The 21,823-nt window shown below is 30.1% G+C and overlaps 1 protein-coding gene across 2 annotated transcripts in view; it reads right to left on the bottom strand.

The window, feature by feature from the left end:
- The window catches only part of LOC103578385 (insulin-like receptor), a 136,570-nt gene that overhangs the window by 30,376 nt on the left and 84,371 nt on the right, over nucleotides 1-21,823 (bottom strand). For both annotated transcript variants that reach the window (XR_008404018.1, XM_014440161.2), the window contains exons 5-6: nucleotides 14,469-14,574; nucleotides 13,002-14,366 (exon numbers count right to left, since the gene is read on the bottom strand). Coding sequence is in view for 1 of the 2 variants with exons in the window: in XM_014440161.2 (XP_014295647.1) it covers nucleotides 13,002-14,366; nucleotides 14,469-14,574 (1,471 nt within the window). In the remaining variant the exon portion in view is untranslated. The remainder of the gene's footprint in view (nucleotides 1-13,001; nucleotides 14,367-14,468; nucleotides 14,575-21,823) is intronic.

The raw sequence follows: 21,823 nt of genomic DNA, 5'->3' as shown, positions 1-21,823 counted from the left end.
ATTGTGAACAAAATAACCTGTAAATTTCACAGCTATTTTATATTTTATAAATATTTCTTTTATTACTAATGATGTTTCAAATGTAGCTGTACGCTCTGTGATTGACATTTTAACTGTTTTATGATACTTTCAAAGCATTGAAAATTTTTTTTATTATAGAAACACAAATCTTTTATGGTATTAAGTTTTAATAACTTATGAAGTACACATTAAAATTTATTTCCGTTAATTTTTTGTTGTCACTAATAATATAATTTTTTGATTCGTTTGCACTGAAAGATAATACTTTGTTAATAGTAATACCGTTAGGTGATAGTAACCATCTAAAAATTAAATAAACATTGTAGACTATGAATATAGCAATACTTTATTTGCGTAAAGTTTATTTGGGTATGTTGTCTATACAATGTTTTGTCAAATTAACTATCTGAAGACAAGATATTCATATACGAAATGAACTTATTCGATCGATTAAGAAAGAAATCTATCTTCCATTTCGGCTGCCGAATGGCCTTTTTTTCTACTTATTTAATTTTAATTCCTTCAGTAGGATATTTAAATAATAAATAATTTTGTATTTTTGAATAACCGTTATGAGACGTGCACTTTTGGATTTTCCAAACTTTTAATGTTTTTGATCAAAGTATTATGGTTTGTCGCTAAAAAAAACCTTTTGAAATTGAAGAAATGATTGAAAACCGAAGAATCGCTCATTATGCGATTTTTGGCGAAAACGATAAATTTAAAGCTTCGGGCCACTAAGAAAAAAAACTCGCAGCGCTTTAAAATTTTTCAGGGTTTTTTCGAGATACTTTGAGGTTAAAAAATTACCGACGGTATCTCTCGTTCATCCGTTATATCCAAAGTTATACCACGATTTCCAAATATCCTTACTCTCTAACCCTGAAATAGTGAAAATTTCATTAATTACGTTAGTGAAGCAGTATTCACTTCATAATCAGTATTTTAACAACAAATTAGTGAATCTTCACCAATAAATTTAGATCTACAATTTTCATTAGCAAATTAATGATTTTCACTAATGATCTAGCGATATTTTCATAATTTCCACAAATGAAGCTGTTATGAACTTCTTCATTTGTTAATTTTACTTGTCAAATTCCACGATTAATATTGATGTTACAATTTCCCTTAGTAGATTAATGATTTTCACTAATAAAGTATGGAAATTGTCAAATATGAAATTAGTAAAACTTTTATGCACTATGTATTCAGTGAATTTTACAATTTCACTAGTCAAACTTCCCTTACTACTTAAGTGGTTCCACCATCCACTATTTAATTAAATGGATTAACAAATTGCAATGTGATAATTCTACCTTTTGCTGAAGCGAAATTGTGAAGATTTCACTAATTCAATTACTAGTTCTATGCTCATTCACTTTTGAATGAGTAAGAATATAAACAAGAGCAACACCATCGATAAAGTCTCCCCGGGCAAAAATGATCGGACCTGACCATGTTCATGTATGATCAGGCCTGAAATTAGACCTGATCATGCCTGTTCATGATGTATGAAGTGTAAAATACGCTCAGGCCTGATCATACCTGTCCATGCCTGTTCATGTCTGATCCAGCGTGATATATGGGATTAAATTTGTATTCTTAGTTATAATTAAATGTAACTAACGTAGTTATAATTATATACAGCTAACGTAGTTATAATTATATATAACTTATATATAATTTCATAAAACTATTAATAAATTAGATATAAAATTTTGTTGACCAAGAATTTATTGCGTATAAGATTTTTTTACTTGAAGTTCATACGAAATTTACTCTTCAAGTCAATCTCATAGGTCAACAGGTAGCGGGTCAAACTTTCGAGCACGAGGCCCACGGTTCAAATCCTGCACACGCCCAAATTTTTTATTTTTTTTTTATTTTTATAGAAATAATTATATATAATTGTATATAGTTATACATAATTATATATAATTATATAGGGCCATTTTTTATCTATCATTTTTTTACCCGGATGGGCATGAACATACCTGATCAGACCTGAACATGCCTGGCCAGGTCCGGTCAGACCCGGTTATTTTTCATATCTGATCAGACCTGATCATTTTTTCCCGGGTATGCAATACACACTAGTATAAATCGTCACATGATACATTCATTTCCAACGTGGAGGATGCACCATAATAAATAGTATTTCTGCGGGCGTCTTTTACTATTTTTTTGTACGCGCGGTTATTCTGCAATTAAAGAAAATAAACAGTCTTATAAATTAATTGTTTGTAACGATATTCTTGGTTCAAAGTGATAATGATAACCGTGCTCACGTTGTTGATTACGACAACATTGAAAATGGAGGGAAGCAGGAACACGAAATACTCAAGAACAACATTGTAAAATTTACAATAAATAAAAAAAAAATATGAGGGAAAAGTTATCGAGTATTCAAGTAAGATATTTAATTAATTTTTTTGTATTGTCTTATAGCTACTATCATTTGATTGGAATATATTGGATATAATCAATCATAACCTTAACAATCATTCATAGATAATTTAATTGGCCAACATCTGAAAATTTATATATTTTTTTTTTTTAATAAATAAATTACTACTCATGAAATGTTTTACAAAATTACATTGTGGTAATTTTTTTAAATTTCGTAATAAAGAATTTTTTTTAATGTTTTTTTTTTTCCATGAAGTTATTTATTAAGATATTGCTAAAAATTGTTAGATAGCTGATTTCAATAATTGTAAAAAATTCTTATTTTTGATTAATTGAAATTAAAGTAAAATAATATATTCTTATCCATACGAAAATTAATATCTAATGTTTATAGGTAATTCTGAATATTTGAAAGTCCAAAGGAGCAAATTTAATAAGATGGTTGATGAAAAAAAAAAAGCTCTCGGCTGAGATAATTACACCTAAACGAAAGCCTGTTTCTAAAAGGAGTTGGTCTCCAAGTGATTCGCCTCCATCAAAAAAAAAAAAAAAAAAAAAAAAAAACTAAGTTAACTTTGTTGTAAAAAAAATTTAATTGTATTCTCAGTATAAACATTAATGTGAAAGCAAAATTGAAGGAATGCATGCTTACAAAAAATTAAAAAAATAAGAAGCAAAAGTTTGAAATTATTTTTTCTAGATTCATTGTTGCTAAAAAAAGTATAAAAATTATCAAATTTCGACTAATTTTAGTGTCATAATAATTACAATGTAGTTAATTGATTTTCTGATGTATAATTAATTTTCTAACCTCTAAAAAAAAATAAAAAGTGTTTGTTTAAAAATTATTTATATTTTTATATAGCCATTAAAAATTACTGAAAATAAAAAATCCGAAAAATTAGATGAAAGTCCGGAGTCAAGTACATCTTTAAACATATCTATTGAAAGGAGTGATGATAAATTTATTCATAAGCACAATAATAAAAAGTCATTAGAAGAAATAGAAAATATAAGTCAATCAAAAGATGACTTCAAAAAGCAGATAGAATTGCTAAAAGTTTAGAAGAGAGAATCATTATTTGCAGAAAACCGTAATGGTTGTACATTGACACCTCAAGACCGAAATAATAATAAGACATTGAGCAAGAAAATACCTTTAGAAAAAAATGTTAATCAAGATGTATCAACAGAAAAAAAATCTGAGCAGAAGGAAGTAAAAAATAAAAATGATTTCGGTAATCTCAACGAGAGTGAAAATAGTGAGCAGTTATTCTCTCCTAATTATGATGACAGGAAAGTACGTAATATACTGTTCTACACGAGTATGAAATCAGAAGAAACATAAATTATTCAATTACAAATTAATAATTAAATATTACATTTATAAAAAATGCCTACACTTAGGGTGTCCGTTATTTACCGAATTAGATTTTTTTACTGGGCCATGATAAAAATCATTTATTTGTGATTCGATAATAATAAAAAAAAAAAGTTCCTTCAAACGCCGTTTAACCCTGCTTTATTAATGATACATTCTTATTTTAGTACAATCAAAAAAATTTAATTACTTGCTTAAAAATAAGTGCACAGCAATCACTAATACATATTTTTGTAGGAAATTTCCCGTTCTTCGAAAAAGGTCTCTTACATTTTTTTCGTGAATCCTACTGTTTAAGAGATATTGAAGATCAAAGTTTGATTTATTTAAAAAAATTGGCGTTTTTGTTTGAAATTTGATAACTCTCCAACACCCAGACATAAAATTGAGCGCTATAAATTTTCTTGTAGGAAATTTATCGCTCTTCAAAAAAAGTTTTTTTACACTTTTTTTGTAAATCCAACCATTTAAGTGATATCGAAGCTCAAAGTTGATAGATTTAAAAAATAATGTTTTTCGATTAAAATTCTATAACTTTTCAGAAAAAAGATATTTACTCAAGCTTTCAACAGTTTTTTGTCGGAAATTTACCGTTCTACAAAAAAGGTCTCTTTGAATTTTTTGATAAACTCAACGGTTTAAGAGATATTTTAGCTCGAAATAAAAGAAATTTTTTATATCATCACAGCAAAATTTTGAGTTGCTTTGTAAAACTTTTCTTTCAACTTAAAGCTTAAATATCTCTTAAACGGTTGAGTTTATCAAAAAAAATTGAAGAAACCTTTTTCATAGAGCGGTAAATTTCCGACAAAAAACTGTTGAAAGCTTGAGTAAATATCCTTTTACTAAAAAGTTATGGAATTTTAATCGAAAAACATTATTTTTCAAATCTATCAACTTTGAGCTTCGATATTACTTAAATGGTTGGATTTACAAAAAAAGTGTAAAAAAACTTTTTTTGAAGAGTGATAAATTTCCTACACGAAAATTTGTGACGAGCACGTAAAAAAATCGATAATGGTGACGAGTGCGTTAAAGCCGAGAGAGAGAGAGTACGCGAAGAGTGGGGAAACCTACTAGAGCGGGGAGACTAGTTCGAAGTCCGCCGCTAGGTGGACGCCGCGCTGGGCGAGTCTCTCCGAGGTGAACAGTTCTGCTAGAGTGCTTATAAGCGATCTGAGTATTACCGGATCAAGCTGACCGAAAACATAGAAGGACCAGGTATTGGCTCTTCTATATTCGTACTACGTCGTTATTGAACGGTTGTAGAAGGGTGTAGATACCCTGTCGCGTTTGCTGACGAAAATCTAGGCCGATTTGTGCGTGGAGGAGTGTATTACCTTCTCCGTACAATCTAGGGCGAGACTCTGAAACTTGAAGTATCACTCTTGGAGAAGACGAGTCTCGGACATTTTAATACAACACGGGCTTCACCCGGTTGCTAGTAGGGGAGGCGCGGAGGTAAACAGTATCCGTAGAAACGTGACCGCGAGCATTTAATAAACCGGGGAGTACTAGTGGGAAAAGAAACGCATCTCGTCACACCGTTTAGTTTAAACTTATCATAATTACGTTTATTTTAATTGAATAGTTTGTTAAGTCTACCGAGATTATATATTGTATAAAAAACGGTTGTTTCTGTTTATCTGTAAATTAATTGAAATTCATAAATTATCTTGCATACCGAACATTATAAATAAAATTATATCTCATTTAACAATGCTGTTTATTTATCTGTCCGTACAAACACTTATACCTTTAAATCAAAATAAGTAAGAAATTGCCTGAGTTACGCGACCCTCATCTAAACCCTGGAACCGGCGAGCTAATCAACACGAGGGGACTAATTATTAGATATTAGTTTAGTTTTTTTAAACTTCCGTAACGTCACCAATTTATAGCGCTTAATTTTATGTCTGGGTGTTAGAAAGTTATCAAATTTCAAACAAAAACGCCAATTTTTTTAAATAAATCAAACTTTGATCTTCAATATCTCTTAAACAGTAGGATTCACGAAAAAAATGTAAGAGACCTTTTTCGAAGAACGGGAAATTTCCTACAAAAATATGTATTAGTGATTGCTGTGCACTTATTTTTAAGCAAGTAATAAAATTTTTTTGATTGTACTAAAATAAGAATGTATCATTAATTAAGCAGGGTTAAACGGCGTTAGAAGAAACTTTTTTTTTTTTTTATTATTTTCGAATCACAAATAAATGATTTTTATCATGGCCCAGTAAAAAAATTTAATTCGGTAAATAATGGACACCCTAGCCTACACTGATTTTTTAAATTTCTAAGTAGGCGTTTTTAATTTTTCTAAGTTTTTTATATTTAAGGTAATTTGGTAGTCAAACCTCCAACAGTTAACCCTTACTTCAATTGCGATAATTTCAAAGATTATATTTTTAAGCCCTTAAAAATGATAAACCAGAATTTTTTACCATACTGTTTAAGAAAAATAATTAATTAAACTTTCATGAAAATACATGGGCTCTTATGGCTGTCTTTATTCAACTTAACAGGAAGTCAATAATTTGTACAAAAATGGCACAGTTAACCCAGGCAAAAAAAACTATTCAGTCTACGATATATCTAAAATATCTATCTACCGAATTTCGAAACAATTTACCTCATGGTTTTTTATAAATTAATTTTTTTGTGTGACAGAAAGATTTCTGTCTTTGTTTTGTAACTTATTCTGCACCCCTCTTATTTATACTAGGGAAAAATGGTGGTTCTGCTGTGCGTGCGAAATTTAAATTATTGTTTACATTCAAAGAATAAACATATATTTATATGATGATCGTTAAATACTGGACTGGTAATAAATATAAACCAAAGAGTTAAATGAATAATAATCATGAATACTTATCATTAATAAGATAAGATGTATAAAAATTACGGGAACCCTCGCGGTTTTGAGAATGCCGTAAAAATGCCGTAAATTTTGAAAATGCCGTAAAATATGGTTTTATTTTTTGTTCGCTTCTGCATTTAACATCATCGAAAATGTGCAAAATGTAATATTTTTTATTTTATTTTATTGGTTCACACAATTCTTACGCAAACAAAAAAATGTAAGTGAAAATAACTATCTGTGAAAATTGATGTTTTCAATTTTCTAAAGTTCGTTTGTATTCATGTAAATACAATTACTAACATCTTTCAAGTAAGTGATTTGGCACAATGGCTACCAGATCAGACTTTGAATAATTAGGTCTCGGGATCGAGTCCACGAATAGACGGTTTTTTTTTTTTTTTTTTTTTTTTTTTTTTTTTTTTTTTTTTTTTCATGACAGTTATTGAATATAACTTTATAAGGTTATATAATCATATAAAATTAGATATAACTACATAAAATTTTATACAATTATATATAAATTTTTTTCTGGGTAGAACGGTTAGATGCTGCAAAAATGCCGAAAATATACTATAAATATGCTGTATAATTATGGTTTTAATGCTGTGAAAATACCGTATTTTTTCTGATTTATTGCCGTAAATATTCTGAATTTATTTCGTAAATTTTTGGTAATAATACGGCAAAAAAACTGGCCAAAATAACTCGAGTAATACCATATTTATGCGATATTTATACCGTACAATTCCGGTATTATTTCGGTATTTCCAAAACCGCGAGGGAAAGTTTATATTTCAATTATTAAAATTAAACAAAAAATAATTAATGTTTTTTATAAATGAAAAAATTATTAGGTGTGAAGATTAGTATATTATTTATATTTATAAATAAAAATAAATATTTATTTGATGTGTATGGGGTATTAGATTGATAAAAAAATACAAATTAAATAGTTGAAGAGATAAACTATATATTAATAATTATCACTGTTCAAATGGTAACAATAAATTGTGTCAAATTAATTTTTTGTCACTAAAATAATAACAATTTATTAACTTGGCTGATCTGTGCCATACTATCACCGATTTAATTATTTATTTAACAATTTTTTTTCTTATTAAATTGTGTGTCAGTTACATTTATCGTATTATTATGAACTGTCAAAAATTTACCGGGATTATAAGGTTATATTTACTACCCCTACACGTGATACACATTAAACTGTCAAAGAAACTAGTGTAAACAGAAGTACCAATTTTCATAAAATAACAACTGTTGGTACAGCTTGGAGCATTAAGGCTGGGCCGTACTAAACGAATTTTTGAATTTTACTTTTCTTTTAATTAATAAATTAATTGTTATTACAGAAATTTTTATAGCTTCCGAAAAAATGTATAAGACAAACTTTTTCGGAAAGTTTTCATCATTCGAGTGACGTAATTATTAAAAATGTAATTAGAAAAGTAAAATTCGAAAATTCGGTTAGTACGGCCCAGCCTTAATGCCTGGTCACATTATTTCTCATTCGTAGTCAATCTATTGAAATATATGGTAAGCGCTTGAAAAATAATGTTGGTTACACTGGAGCGCAAGTAAAACGTGAACTTGGCATATTTGTGAAGTTGTTAATTAAGATGGCTAGTAGTGGAAGAATTTGACAGTTTTAGGTAAACAAATAAATATAAACAGTGGAAGAGGTTATATTTAATGTGAATTAATTCCAATCAATAAAATTGTCGGATTTTATTTCATTAACATGTCGAACTTTCTTATAGATAATTCATTTAATTCATATTGAAGTTTTAAAATAAATTATAATTTTATAAATTATAAATTTATTTAGAAAATTTTTCAACATATTCCTTCACAATGTCTAACATGTCCAGATTCACTTAAGCATCTATCTATGTGAGCATTTAATGAGAAATAAATCTCATGAGAAATAAATCCAGGGTAATATGGAGCATGTGATTCATTAAATGCTCACATTGATAGATGATTAAGTGAACCTGGTCATGTTAGACATTGTGAAGGAATATGTTGAAACAAATCCTAAATAAATTAATAATTTATAAAATTATAATTTATTTTAAAACTTAAATATTATTAATTGAATTACCTATAAAAAAGTTTGACAAGTTAATGAAATAAAATCCGGCAATTTTATTGATTCGAATTAATTCACATTAAATATAACCTCTTCCACTGTTTATATTTATTTGTTTACCTAAAACTGTCAAATTCTTCCACTACTAGCCATCTTAATTAACAACATCACAAATATGCCAAGTTCACGTTTTACTTGCGCTCCAGTGTAACCAACATTATTTTTCAAGCGCTTACCATACATTTTAATAGATTGACTACGAATGAGAAATAATGTGACCAGGCATTAATGCTCTAAGCTGTACTGTTTAGTTGCAGTCAAAACAATTTATGTAATAAAAAAAAAATTATTACTATTTGTATCTGCATATTAATTATAGCTTATAAAATATAATTATTAATTATCTTAAATTATTATGAACTTCATTGAATGATTGAAGTCAAAAAAAAAAAAAATAATAATTTTGATACTGTTTTGACTTCGGAATGCGGCTACCAAATTACCTTAATTCGTTGTGATTTAATTTTTAAAACTTAACTTATATCTTCTACATTCATAATCAATGATCTATTAAAATGAATATTTAAAAATAAGCTTACTTATGAAAAATAATAACCATTTATTTAAAAATAATTTCATCTTATAGATGAAACACATTCTAAATGATGTTTACTGCAGAGAAGGTATCTATAATTCAGCATTGGGAGCTTCGCATAAGGCAACGCACTTAGCAAGAAGGTTACTAGAAGGTGTATCTAAACACGAAGCTTTGATGGGTTGTACTTTAACAGGGCAGGCACTACGAGGTACAAATAAAAAATCAGTGGTGAAGCCATTAGATCAGCGTGCGAAAGATGCAATTGTTGGTGAGTATTGCTTTTTATTTATTAATTTCATCAATTACATCTTTATAGTAGATTTACTTATTTTTTTTTTCAGACTTTTCAATGCGTATAGCCATTGAAAAAAAAAATTGCCAAGTCGAAACCGAGGTACTATATTCAAAGAGATAAGTCAGAGATTAACGGAATATAAACGTGACCACAATAAGAAAAATCCGATAACAACCATTAACAATAATGATGATTAAATAACAATATTTATTACCTTTTTATTTACTTCTATATAATTACTTAAATACTTAAGTTAATTAAAAAAAAAAAAAAAATGAACCAAAGGTTAACCTAATATTATAGTTGATATTTAATAAATTTTACCCTCGCAGATTTGAATCACGGTGGAAACACCGTGGGTTTGTTCCATTTTACCACTGTGATTACGCGGTGTATCCACCGTGATTCCACGGTGGCTTTATCACTGTGTGTACACGGTGTTTCCACTGTGATTAGGCAGTGGATACACCGTGGAACCACGGTGGTGAAATCGCACAAAGTTACCGTGGAATCACGGTGGATACACTGCGTAGTCACAGTGGATACACTGTGTATACACGGTGGTAAAATGGAACAAACCCACCGTGTAACCACGGTGGATTCACGGTGTTCACACTTCCACGGTGTTTCCACTGTGATTCAAATCTGCGAGGGTAATAATAATAAAGTGAAATTGACAATAATAAAGAAACGTTAATATATGCGTAATTAAATAAATATTTAAAAGTTTGTAGTTCTAAAAGAAATGAACCTAAGGTTAAACAAATGTTTCCGATAATATTTAATAATTTTTAATAAACGATTAGCGATAATAATAATAATTAATAAACATTAATATATTTGTAATTGGATAACTATTAATAAATCTCAAGTTCGTAAATAAATAAATCAAAGGTTAACTAAAATTTTATGTAATATTCTGATTTTAATTTTTATAATCACTAATTTCCATAAAGTATGTGCGTATAGATAAATGACCAACGTCAACTAACATAAAAGGACTGCGGACACAAACACGAACACGACGCATACATATGCAGAAAACTGAGCGATCACCGTGTAAATGTTAAGAGTAGGGGAAAGCCATTTCCAAGAAATTTTTCTCCTACAGCCCCTAACAGTAACTCCGATCCATTTGGACATGAGCCTTCAGGCCTGATCAGACATGAAAAATGACCATGCCTGCCCAGGCCTGACCATGCCTGATTAGGCCTGAAGACTCATGCCTGTTCATGTCTGAACAGGTCTGATTATTTTTTCCCAGGGATCGATACTAATATACTTGCTGTTTCTTTCACCAAGCTTGTATCTAAAGTAGCTCGTGAATTTTGTTTTAAAATATTATTAACTAAAACAGTACACAACAATAAGTAAATTTAATCAGTCGTGTTAATTTTTTTAGTTAAAAACAATTATAATATTATCCAGCCTTGTATTCATATCACATCATTGTAGGTAAATTTCGATTTGATAGTTTTTTGAAGTTAAATTATATTGAAAATTAAATTTTATCTAGATAATTCAGTCATGTTTCAATAACCGATCTCAATATTTATAAAAATGTTTAATTCCACTTTACTAGTTGGTAAAAAAAGTCTAACGAATATTATTTTTATCATTCCAAGGTATTAAAAATTTCACGAATTCAATTATTAGTTCTATGTTCGTATAAGTCAAGTATAAACAATAGCAACACTATTGATGAAGTCTCGAAACTATACTGCTGTTTTTTTTTTGTCTTTAGGTTTTTTTTAATTTTCGGCAAAATTATTCTGATTTTTATTAAAATTTTTGATCTCTTTTGGATAAGAATTAATTCTAACTGTATATAATGGCCATAAATGAAGAGCTAAGCCTAACCAATAAAAATTAATATGGTGTTGTTTATAAATTTGCATTAAAAACTTTAAAAAATATAGACAAAACTTCCTAAAAGAGTCATAAGGTCAGATTATCAAAAAAAATTTATTGAAGTCCATAGACTTTTTAAGACAAGCAAAAATTTGGAAAATTTTTTTTGCGTCGGTTTTCTTAAGATTACTTCAGAACTGTACATGATAAAAAATTTTGAAATCCAGATCTGAAAACTAGAAATTTAAGACTAGAATTTGCTTTTTTTTTTACTCTACGACCATTGTTCACCGAGTTACAGCATGTTGAAAATCACTCAAAAATTTCGAATTTTTTTCGTATCCTTTAATTTTTGTGACCGGTGTAGCTTCAATTATTGTAACTTCTGGACAGAAAGTCATTGCCAGATATCACAAAGTGGATGCTTAATTTTAGAGGACAAACTTGAACTTCATTTCTTTCTTTCAATTAATTTCGACAATAATTTTTTTCAGTTTTACAATTGCCCAAAAATAATAGTTAAAATTACAAAAACTTGATAATTCAGATAATTTGTTTGAAAATAGTATTTAAATAATGTTTTTTGTATTTTTCTTTCAATAAATCAATGGATTTCACAGAATATAATTTATGTTGAGAAATCCAATCTCCAATCTGACGATCAAATCGCAGTTTTTGAAATTCAACTCGGTTTCAAATAAGTCTGATTATTAAACAATCGCATATTAATATCGAACCATAATTTAAAATGTTACTGATAATATCATTTAACTTGATAAGTTAAAATTAATATTATTATGCAGTATAGTAGTTCAAATATATAGTATAAGGTCTCAAATACATAACTATAGAATACACATTGGAATTCTAAGCAAATATTTTATGTTAGCTGAGAATGATAGAAGGCTAGCGTAAAATCTTACCTTAATGGATCTGATTAACGGTAAATTACAGTATTATAGTATCCTGACAGATTCGAATTACGGCTATTAACGTAATTTGCCGTAATTTAAGGTATTCGAAAGTATTGCGGTATTTTACGGTAAAATACGGCTTTCCACAGCAAAATTGCGGTATTTTTACCGAAAGTATGCAGCAAGAGAGCGATAATTTACCGTAAAATTGCGGCAAGCCTGAGGTGTTTTATCGTAAAGTGAAGTGTTGCACTGTAAACACTGCATAAATACATTAAATACATTAAATACGGTGCTTATAGTAAAAATTCCGCAAATTACGGTAAATTTGCCGTAGAATTGTCGTATTTTAGGTAAATTACGACAAATGCGGTAAGTGACCGTAATTCAGATCCACCAGGGCAGTGCACTATGAAAAATGGTAGTGTATTGTAAAAAAATCCGTACCATATTGTAAATCAGATTCGCCAGAGTAGCACCATAAAATAAGCAATAAAAAAAACTTGATAATAACAATAATAATAGTAAAAATAATAATAATAAAATTTTAATCACTTACGTTTATCGCAATAATCTCTTTTAGCAAGAATGTTAGGATCATACACTTCACGTTTGCCAGTAATTTTATAATATGTTAAATTTCCATTTTTTCGAAGTGGTGGAAGCCAAGACATAACTAATTCACTGCTAGAATTACTCCAAACTGAGAAAGCTTTTGGTTGACTTGGTTCACCAGGTAAAGTCGTAAAATATTGTACTTTGCTTTGCGCTCCTGACCTTTCTGTAGCAATCGTATAAGTTTTAACAAAAAATGCATATTGAGTGTATGGTTTTAATTGAGTGAGTAAAGCTGTGATAATAAGATTAGATGATTCGTTTGAAGATTCTGAAGCAACATCATCAACTCTCCAACCATCTCCTCCACATGCATCACGACCGTCATACATTGTGACAGTTCGATTAGGTGCTTCTATAAAATAAACAACGTAACCTAGTAGAGATCTAGGATCGTGATGTTCAAATGCTTTCCACTCTATAAGTGCTGCTTCTGCAGTTTTTTTAATTACTTGTACTTTTAACTCGGTAACATTACAGGCAACTTTATCACCATTGCTATTCGGTGCGACTTCTAAATCCGTAAATTGAGATAAATTAGCTACATCACGCAGTTTTTCTATATTGTGGATACAGAGCTTCGGATTAAAATGAAAAAATATTTTGGCAGGTCCGTCTTTAGATTTGATTGTAATGGGTGGATGTGTATCCCAATCCCATAATTCTTGAAGATTCTGATTATCAAGAACTGCTAGTGTATATTTATCATTTTCTAATTGAGAACCATTTATTAGTTTTAAATTTTTTAAAAAGTTGAGAGATATTAGAGGAAAACTTCGAACGATCTTTAAATAGCCATCGATTATTTCTATCATGTTTAAATTATCTTCAAGTTCTTTTACCATATTTTTACCACCTTTAATTTGTATTTCCAAACTGCCTTCAATCCGAGTACAACCTCGAAGTTTTTGAGCAGAAGCAATGCTATCAACACTTGCTCCTGAACATACTTTTGAACAAGCACCATCGCATTTTTTACATGACGCTTTCCCGTTATTTTCATCATCCATATAACCAGCTGGACATTCTATGACACAGCTATTGTTGAAAGGTTTGTATGGAAACTCTCGCACGTTACCAAATGCCTCTAAAGGTTTTCTCATTTTTCTACATTTATGTTCATCTATACATCGACGGTTTAAAAACTCATACATATTGTGTGGACACTGTTTGGCGCATTTATTATCAGGTAATATTACATCTCGGCATATTTTACAATCAGAAGCTGTCTGTCCGGTACATCCTCCCAAACATAACGGATTGCAGCATTCACCGGACGGATTGCAAGCACCATTACCGCATTTGCAAACTATAAATTTTAAAAGATTAACATCAAACAAATAATATCACACAATATAGATAAACAAACAAAACTGAATGAATCGAAACAACACAACTGAATTGATCTTACTTTTCTGACAATTTTGTCCATTCCAACATAGATTATCGTCTAATTTTGTTAAGCGAAGTGGGCAGTGCTTCTCGCATACAGGACATAAATTCTTGAGTTTGTTATCCTAAAAATTATTAAAATTAACTGTTTAATTCAAATTAGTTTGATTTTATTTTGGAATAGAAAAATTATACAGGTAAAAGATCGTTTTATAAAGTTTTATAAAACATTGCGAAGAGATATAAAATTCTGTTACATTTTATAAAATTTAAATCTAAAACGTAATGATTTCCTAAAATTTTATACAATCTTGCAAAGTTTTACAATATTCATCACAATAGAAAAAACCATCTTCCGATACAGTCTAGTCAAAAAATTTGGAATACATTTCTGACTAATCTGCTAGTTTTGTTGGCTAATTTCAGCGAAATGTTCACGTTATAATTGCTGAATATAATAAATTAAATTCTTTTCCTTCAAATGATTAGTCCTATAGTGAACAGGAAGCGGGTGAATACCCGATCTTAATAGTTTCATTATCAGTTAGCCTAACCAGTTGATTTCGTATCAAGAGGCTGAGCTGACTGTAAAAAATAAAAACGATCTCTTGGTGGCCCCTAACATAAAATCCTTGCCAGTGACCACTGCGATCGTAGCTTGGAGGCATGGGTCATCAAGCACGATCAATGTACTAAGGAGTATTATCAAGTGCGAAGAGCTCGAAAATATATACGATAATGTTTTCAAGCTCAACGAGTTTAAGAACAGCGGAAAGTTTTGGGGCTGGCTCGCAGGGCCAAACAATTTCCAGATTTTTTTCTTTTGTATTAATGTTAATATTTTCATAGATTTTTGCTTGAAATAAGTTTGAAGATAAATGAAAAAAAAAAAAACTAAAAAATTGTTATAGGTATTTTTAAGACTACATAAATTACAGCACGGTCATCAATGTTATAAATGTCATAATCTGGCGTCACTGTTAGTTAAGAACAATTATCTCAAACGAATCACTTGTCTAGAGAATGAAACTTTGATTAAATTTAAATTGTTATATCAAGGACAATTATTCATCCATGCCTTCAATTATTAACAACGGACAATTTATGTTTGTTACATTATTTGGATTTTTGTACTTTTATATATTTTACGCCTATGAGCAGTTTCAAAAATGCGTTATATAACTAGCCAAAAGTGTGATCTTGTCATAGAGTTGAGAAACAAGTAATAAAAAAATCATTTCATCCTCATAATGTTGAACTACTAAATCATAAGAATGAGAAAGTTAGAATACATTAAAACAATATTCTATCATCATAAGAAAGTAGTTACAACAAAGCCATAATGTAGAGGTACGAAGAAAAAAAAAATTTGAAAAATGATTGACCTTGCAGGCAAAACCCTAAAACTTTCCGCGATTTTCAAGCTCGCAGAGGGCTTAAAAGCATCATCATTTCATGTTTTCAAGCTTTTCTAGCTCGAAAATATTGGTGTTTTTGAGCTTACCGAGTGCAAATAAACTTTTTCTGCCCTCTCGCTGAAAAGTGGAAACTTTCTGTCCACTGCGCTAAACAAAGTTGCCGCTTTCCGGCTCCGTCGAGTAGACCAATAGTATACACACCTTGGCCCGTAAAAAAGAAAGCCTCAGATTACATGTTTGGCAGTAACAATTACATGTGTGACTTTATAAAAATTTGCGATTTTCTTAGCGGAAAGTTAAAAAAAATTAAGATACTTCATCCGACAATTCACGAGGTAGTCGACAACAACCGAAAAATAGTATATGCCTTGATAGCTAAGTTGGCATCAGACTGGCGACAACTTTCTGCAGTAGTTTGTCGCCAAAGTAGCCGCAAAAATTTATATTTCCACAAGTTGATGGCGACTTCCTGAGAAAGTTGGTGGCAAAAGAAGTTTGCATGACATTAGTTGACGGAAAGTTGCTTCCAATTTTCTCAGAAAACTGCCCAACTCACTGGCAGCTCACTGGCGCCAACTTTCTGAGAAAGTTGGCGCTAACCTGGAGCCAACAGTTATTACAAAAGCTGAAAGTTGTCGACAACTTGTCGTCAAGTTGGTCGCAACTAATGTAGACCAACTTTCTCATCAGAAAGCCTGGCTATCAGGGTGGAGAAAAATTGTTTTTCACCACACTTGCACCGAACTTTAACATTGTAACAACACTAAAAAAAATAAATGATAAATTTTATTCGGATTTTCAATTCATTTTTATTGTTTGAATAATAAACCCGCATCAAAGAAGGTAATTCATAAATAATATATTTGGTCTTTGAATTTTATTGTTTGAAATGATAAAATACGTCATTTTGCCATATACATCTAGCCGCGCATCAGTAATACTTTAGGTTAATTCTTTCACATACATTAAAAGCTTAAAAACACAAGTAAAATTTTATTGTTTCAAACTATAAAAACTGATGCGTTTGAAATATACTTTTTGACAATTTCAAGAAAGTAATAATTACATACCGTTGTACATAAAATCAATTGTTCGACGTTGAAAATTTTATTTATCATACTGAATGTTTTTTTACTTTTTTACTATAAATTTAAATGTTCCAAAAATCGAATGTTGAAGCTGAAACGTTAAATTATTATAATTTCATTTTTTTATCTACCAAACAGTAATTTCTATTACTTGTAACATGATTTATTTACATATATACTTTAAATTTCAATATTTAAATTAAGATTAATATAATATATTCAATAAAACCACGAAATTACTGTTTGAAATGATATTAAATTGTGACCACATTCTAAATTTTTAGTTATCAATTACTAATTTTAATAATTCATTTTTTTGCGTGAAGGTAAAATAAATGCTTATGGTTATTTTATTGATTTTAAATTGATTGTCCGCGGTTGATAATGGTCGTAGCTGCAACCTGGTCAAGTGATGCTCAATGATACGTGTCACCGGGTGTCGTGCTAATTGTAGAAATCTGAACACCTGATCCACCCGTAGGCTAAGTAAGAAAATAGGGATGATTTTTTCGGGGTTGAAGGATTGAACAAAGGGACCCGACACAAAGTAATATATATAGTGCATCCGGAACAAGGATGAGTTAGAGAGTCAGTCTCCCGACAAGAAGCATGAGATGCTACTAGCTGATCAGGTAATTATCACAATCTTAACCGGCTTCACATGGAACGGAGCTATAATAATTTAACCTTATCATCAGACCTTTATATTAGCCGATGTAATTCAATAATTATAAAATATACTAATTTGTACTGAGTATTCACCAATAACGGAATTAATTAATATTTAGAACGAGATTGAATACAAGAGCTAGAAAGAGAGAAAAAAGTACAAGTCTTCTTGGATTCACGAATCATCGTGGAAATCTTCTAGCATTATAATTAAGGTAAATTATAATTGATTCAAGGCCTTAATTGGCCTAAATAATTATGATCATCAATCATACCTGTTAAAACTAAATTAATTAGCGTCTCGTGTCTTTAAAGTAAATACTAAAATATTCAGGCAACCACGAGCCAACATTAGCGTTTCGTGTTAACAACTCGGTAGTATTTAAATTTAATGCTTCCTGGCCGAAATAAAATAATTTTTGTCAGCTCTATAATTAATTGATAAATTATAAAACGCATATACATTAATTTAAGGTCTTTTTAGCTGAAATAAATTAATTTGTCCTAGTCAATTAAAAATAAATGTGTTTGAAAATTATATTCAGACCTTATTGATTTAACTGGGCGAGTTAATCTCATCAAATATAGTCACGTTGTCCGAGTAAAAATAAAATTTGACGTTTAAAAAAATAAATTTTTACCTTCTGCCGCAACACCGCTGCACCACAGCCGTTTGGAGGACAAAATCGCCACACGCTAAATTCTTATTCTCTGCCGTTATAGCCGCAACACCGCCGCAACACAGCGGCCCCGGGTAAAAATATTTATTATTATTATTATTATTCTATTTGATTGAATAGAATAGAAATAATTGTAATTATCAAATACTTATTTAATTGTCCGGGAAAAGAGAATTATATGACCATATATTAAAATTTCCAATATATACATAGATATGTGTAGAAATTTGAAATAAATTAAAAAAAAAAAAAGACTTACTCATTTTCAATATTTTTTTTATTTTTGTTCAATCATTTTGGTAATGCGGGAATTATCAGATATGTGATTAATTTAATTTCTAATCTAGTAGAAATTTTTTATTTTGAGAAAAAACGCTAGAATTATCAACTAACCGCACACGCTTTAGTGGGATTCGAACCCGGGACCTAACGAACGAAAGACCGACGCATTAACGACTAGGCTACGCTACCGACAGTGACTACTAAGTTTACTTGTGCTACATGAGATTGAAAGAATACATCACTTTTAAAACATCAAAATATAATTGAAAATCTATTATTATCAATAACAAAAAAATTTCTTATTTTTTTTTTTTCGTGTGCTATACAATCTGATATGTAAGTAATTGTGATATGTGTAATTTTGGTTATATAGTTATGCATAAAATTGTTTAAAAAGTATATAGGCTCTATATATGGCCATGTATGGTCATATGTAATACGTTTTTCCTATATGGTTAACTACTATGCTTACACTGTAAAAAATTTGCGGAATAAACGCGTAATGAATACGGAGTGAACGTGGAGTGAATGATTTTCTATTTCTTTTATCCGCTGAAGTGAATTTCATTCCAAAGGAAAGTTTTAGAACATATTAAAAAAAAAAAATAATAATACATAGTGAAGTTAGGTCTTGTATACAGACATTTATATTGACTATGGAATAATTACGAGCTCTCTTTACATATATTCATAAGAAATAATTGTTTAAAATTATAATCTGTTGATAATAAAAAATTTTGCTCGTATGAAGTTCAAAAAATCGATTTTTTATTTTCGCTCATTAATATGTTTTCACTCAGCCACGAACTGTCATATAACTTAAATCAATGATACCACGTAAGAAAATTGTATATTGTACCAAAATTTAAGCAATTCCCATGAAAATTATGTCACTATAACTATTAAATAATTGAATGTTTTTACTATGTCTTATATAAATTTATAACTTAGTGAGTTACTAAAACATTTTATAAATTTAAAACATAATTTTTCACAAAATTTTTAAATATATTTTTAAGTTCCACAACTTGAAATTTTTTCATGTTCTATTTTGAGTTGCATGAAAATTTTTTTAAGTACCATAATTTTATTTAAAAAAAAAAATATGGTCGAAAACAGGCCGATTTTACTTTTGACTTGTTTTCGGCCCAAGATTTTTACTCGCGATAATTTTATTGAAAAAAAAAAAAAAAAAATATATATATATATTTTGGTCGAAAACAGGCTAAAAAAAGGCCGATTCATTTATCAGCCAAATATCGGCCAATTTTCGGCCTCTTTAGGAAGAATAAAACTTTCGGCCTATTTCAATAAAACTTTATAGTTTCGGCCTATTTTCGGCCAAATATTTTCACCTGAGGCTCGCTGTTAATTTTTTACCTGAATTTAAAAATAAGTCACATGATGACATGCAACTTAGAAAATTATTTCAAAAATGATAAAATATATATGATTCGTTTGTCGAGTGTTGCGGCTGTGGTGCAGCGGTGTTGTGGCAATCATAATTCTATGTCATCATAAACTTGTTGCAGCGGTGTTGCGGGCATTGAGAGCCCGTGCGGCGCTGTTGCAGCGGTGTTGCGGCTATTTTACGTTTTTACTCGGGTGGTAAATTATATTTAGGCCTAATTAATTATTCAATTGGTCGGATTAATTTCGCGTTCAAGTTCATTGATTAGTTGTATATTATTAATTATATAAGTTATAGAATTTTTTTTGTTGCAAGAACTTATGCATAAAGGTAAATTAAAATTTATTCAAGGTCCCACTTGGCAGGAATAATTGTGATTACTTATTATGAATAATAGTCAGTCTCGCGTTAGTTCGAGCTTATTTCAGGCCACCTGGCCGGTATACTCGAGTAATATGATAAATTTTGTAGCGTCTCGTTCTAGTAAAGTAATTTCTGAAAAGTTAAGTAGCGTTGCATTTCAGTGCTGTCGTTTCGTGTTCGCGACTAAATATTGTTTTACTCAAGGCCCCAAAGCCGGAATAAAGTTGTTTTTTTTTTTAACTATATATATGTACGAGTTTGCCCAAAAGGGCGAGGTATCGGCTTTCAGCGGAGGTGGGCTTAAGTCCCGTTACATTAATTAATTAACTATATAAATGGCGAAAGAGGTGAGGCGCCCTTCATTGAGCGCCAAACCAGCAAGCACTGTCCTATCCGCGAGTTTCGCTTTTATTACTCCGACCGTTAGCAGTATCAACTATATAAAACTTTGCATTATATAATACGTTGCGATGCTGTGGTTGCAGGAAGCCAACAGGTGCCTCTGCGAACGAGTGATGCCTCACCACCCCGTTTTGTTTATAAAATCAGGGGTTACACTAGCTCAAAGATAAGTTGATTACTTAATGCTGAATGAGGGCAAGTTTTGATAATAGCATGTCTGAAATCTAAGTGATTATAAATGGAAAGAACCCTTTTTAGGGTATTGAGATGAAGTTGCTACTCGCCACTAATTTATGCAACCTGTAGACCAATATAGGAAATTGGTACCACGGGGGGCTGTTCCGACCCACTTCGATCAGAGTCTTTTTATTTCCTGAAATGGTAGTAGTGTTTGGCCCAAGAGAGCTAGGATTCGTGGTGGCTGTTGGTGAGAAATCTACACGTAAGAGGATCTTTTATCTAATCATTGATCGCAGAATAAGCTAATGTGAGCTTATTCTCATATTTCGCAATTATTATATTATGGTAGAAAAGAAAGGACATCGCAGCGCGTGTATGCCTGGAATAGGCGAGGAAACGACCTCCGGTAAAAAGATGGTGGACTTCAGTCCGATTACATTAATTAATTAATTAACAATATACATACATGTATATATATCGTTAATTAATTAATAATCGTATATTAGTTTGATTTAAGGCTCTGAAGCTGAAATAAATTAATTTCGCCTTATCGTGTCCAAAATTTATACTCAGGCTTAATAGTTTTAATTGGCCGAATTACTACGTCTTGATCTAGTCACGTGAGCAAATTATATTCAGACCTAATTAATTAATCGGCCAAATTAATTTAGCGTCTTAGTTCTGTAAATAACGCGAGTATGCTCAAAAGGGCGAGGCATCGGCCTCCAGTCGGCGGAGGCGGAATAAAGTCCCGTTACATTAATTAGTCCTGTAAATAACTATCAATTAATAATTATATAAGTTATAGAAATTCTCAATTATAAAAGTAACAAAATAAATTTATGCCAAAAGATTTTGTGAATTCGGTGTTGAGTATTGAT

Source organism: Microplitis demolitor, chromosome 7 (assembly GCF_026212275.2).
Source record: "Microplitis demolitor isolate Queensland-Clemson2020A chromosome 7, iyMicDemo2.1a, whole genome shotgun sequence".
Classification (NCBI taxonomy): domain Eukaryota; kingdom Metazoa; phylum Arthropoda; class Insecta; order Hymenoptera; family Braconidae; genus Microplitis; species Microplitis demolitor.
The sequence above is the reverse complement of the archived record's forward strand: the minus strand, read 5'-3'. Positions and strand labels throughout refer to the sequence as shown.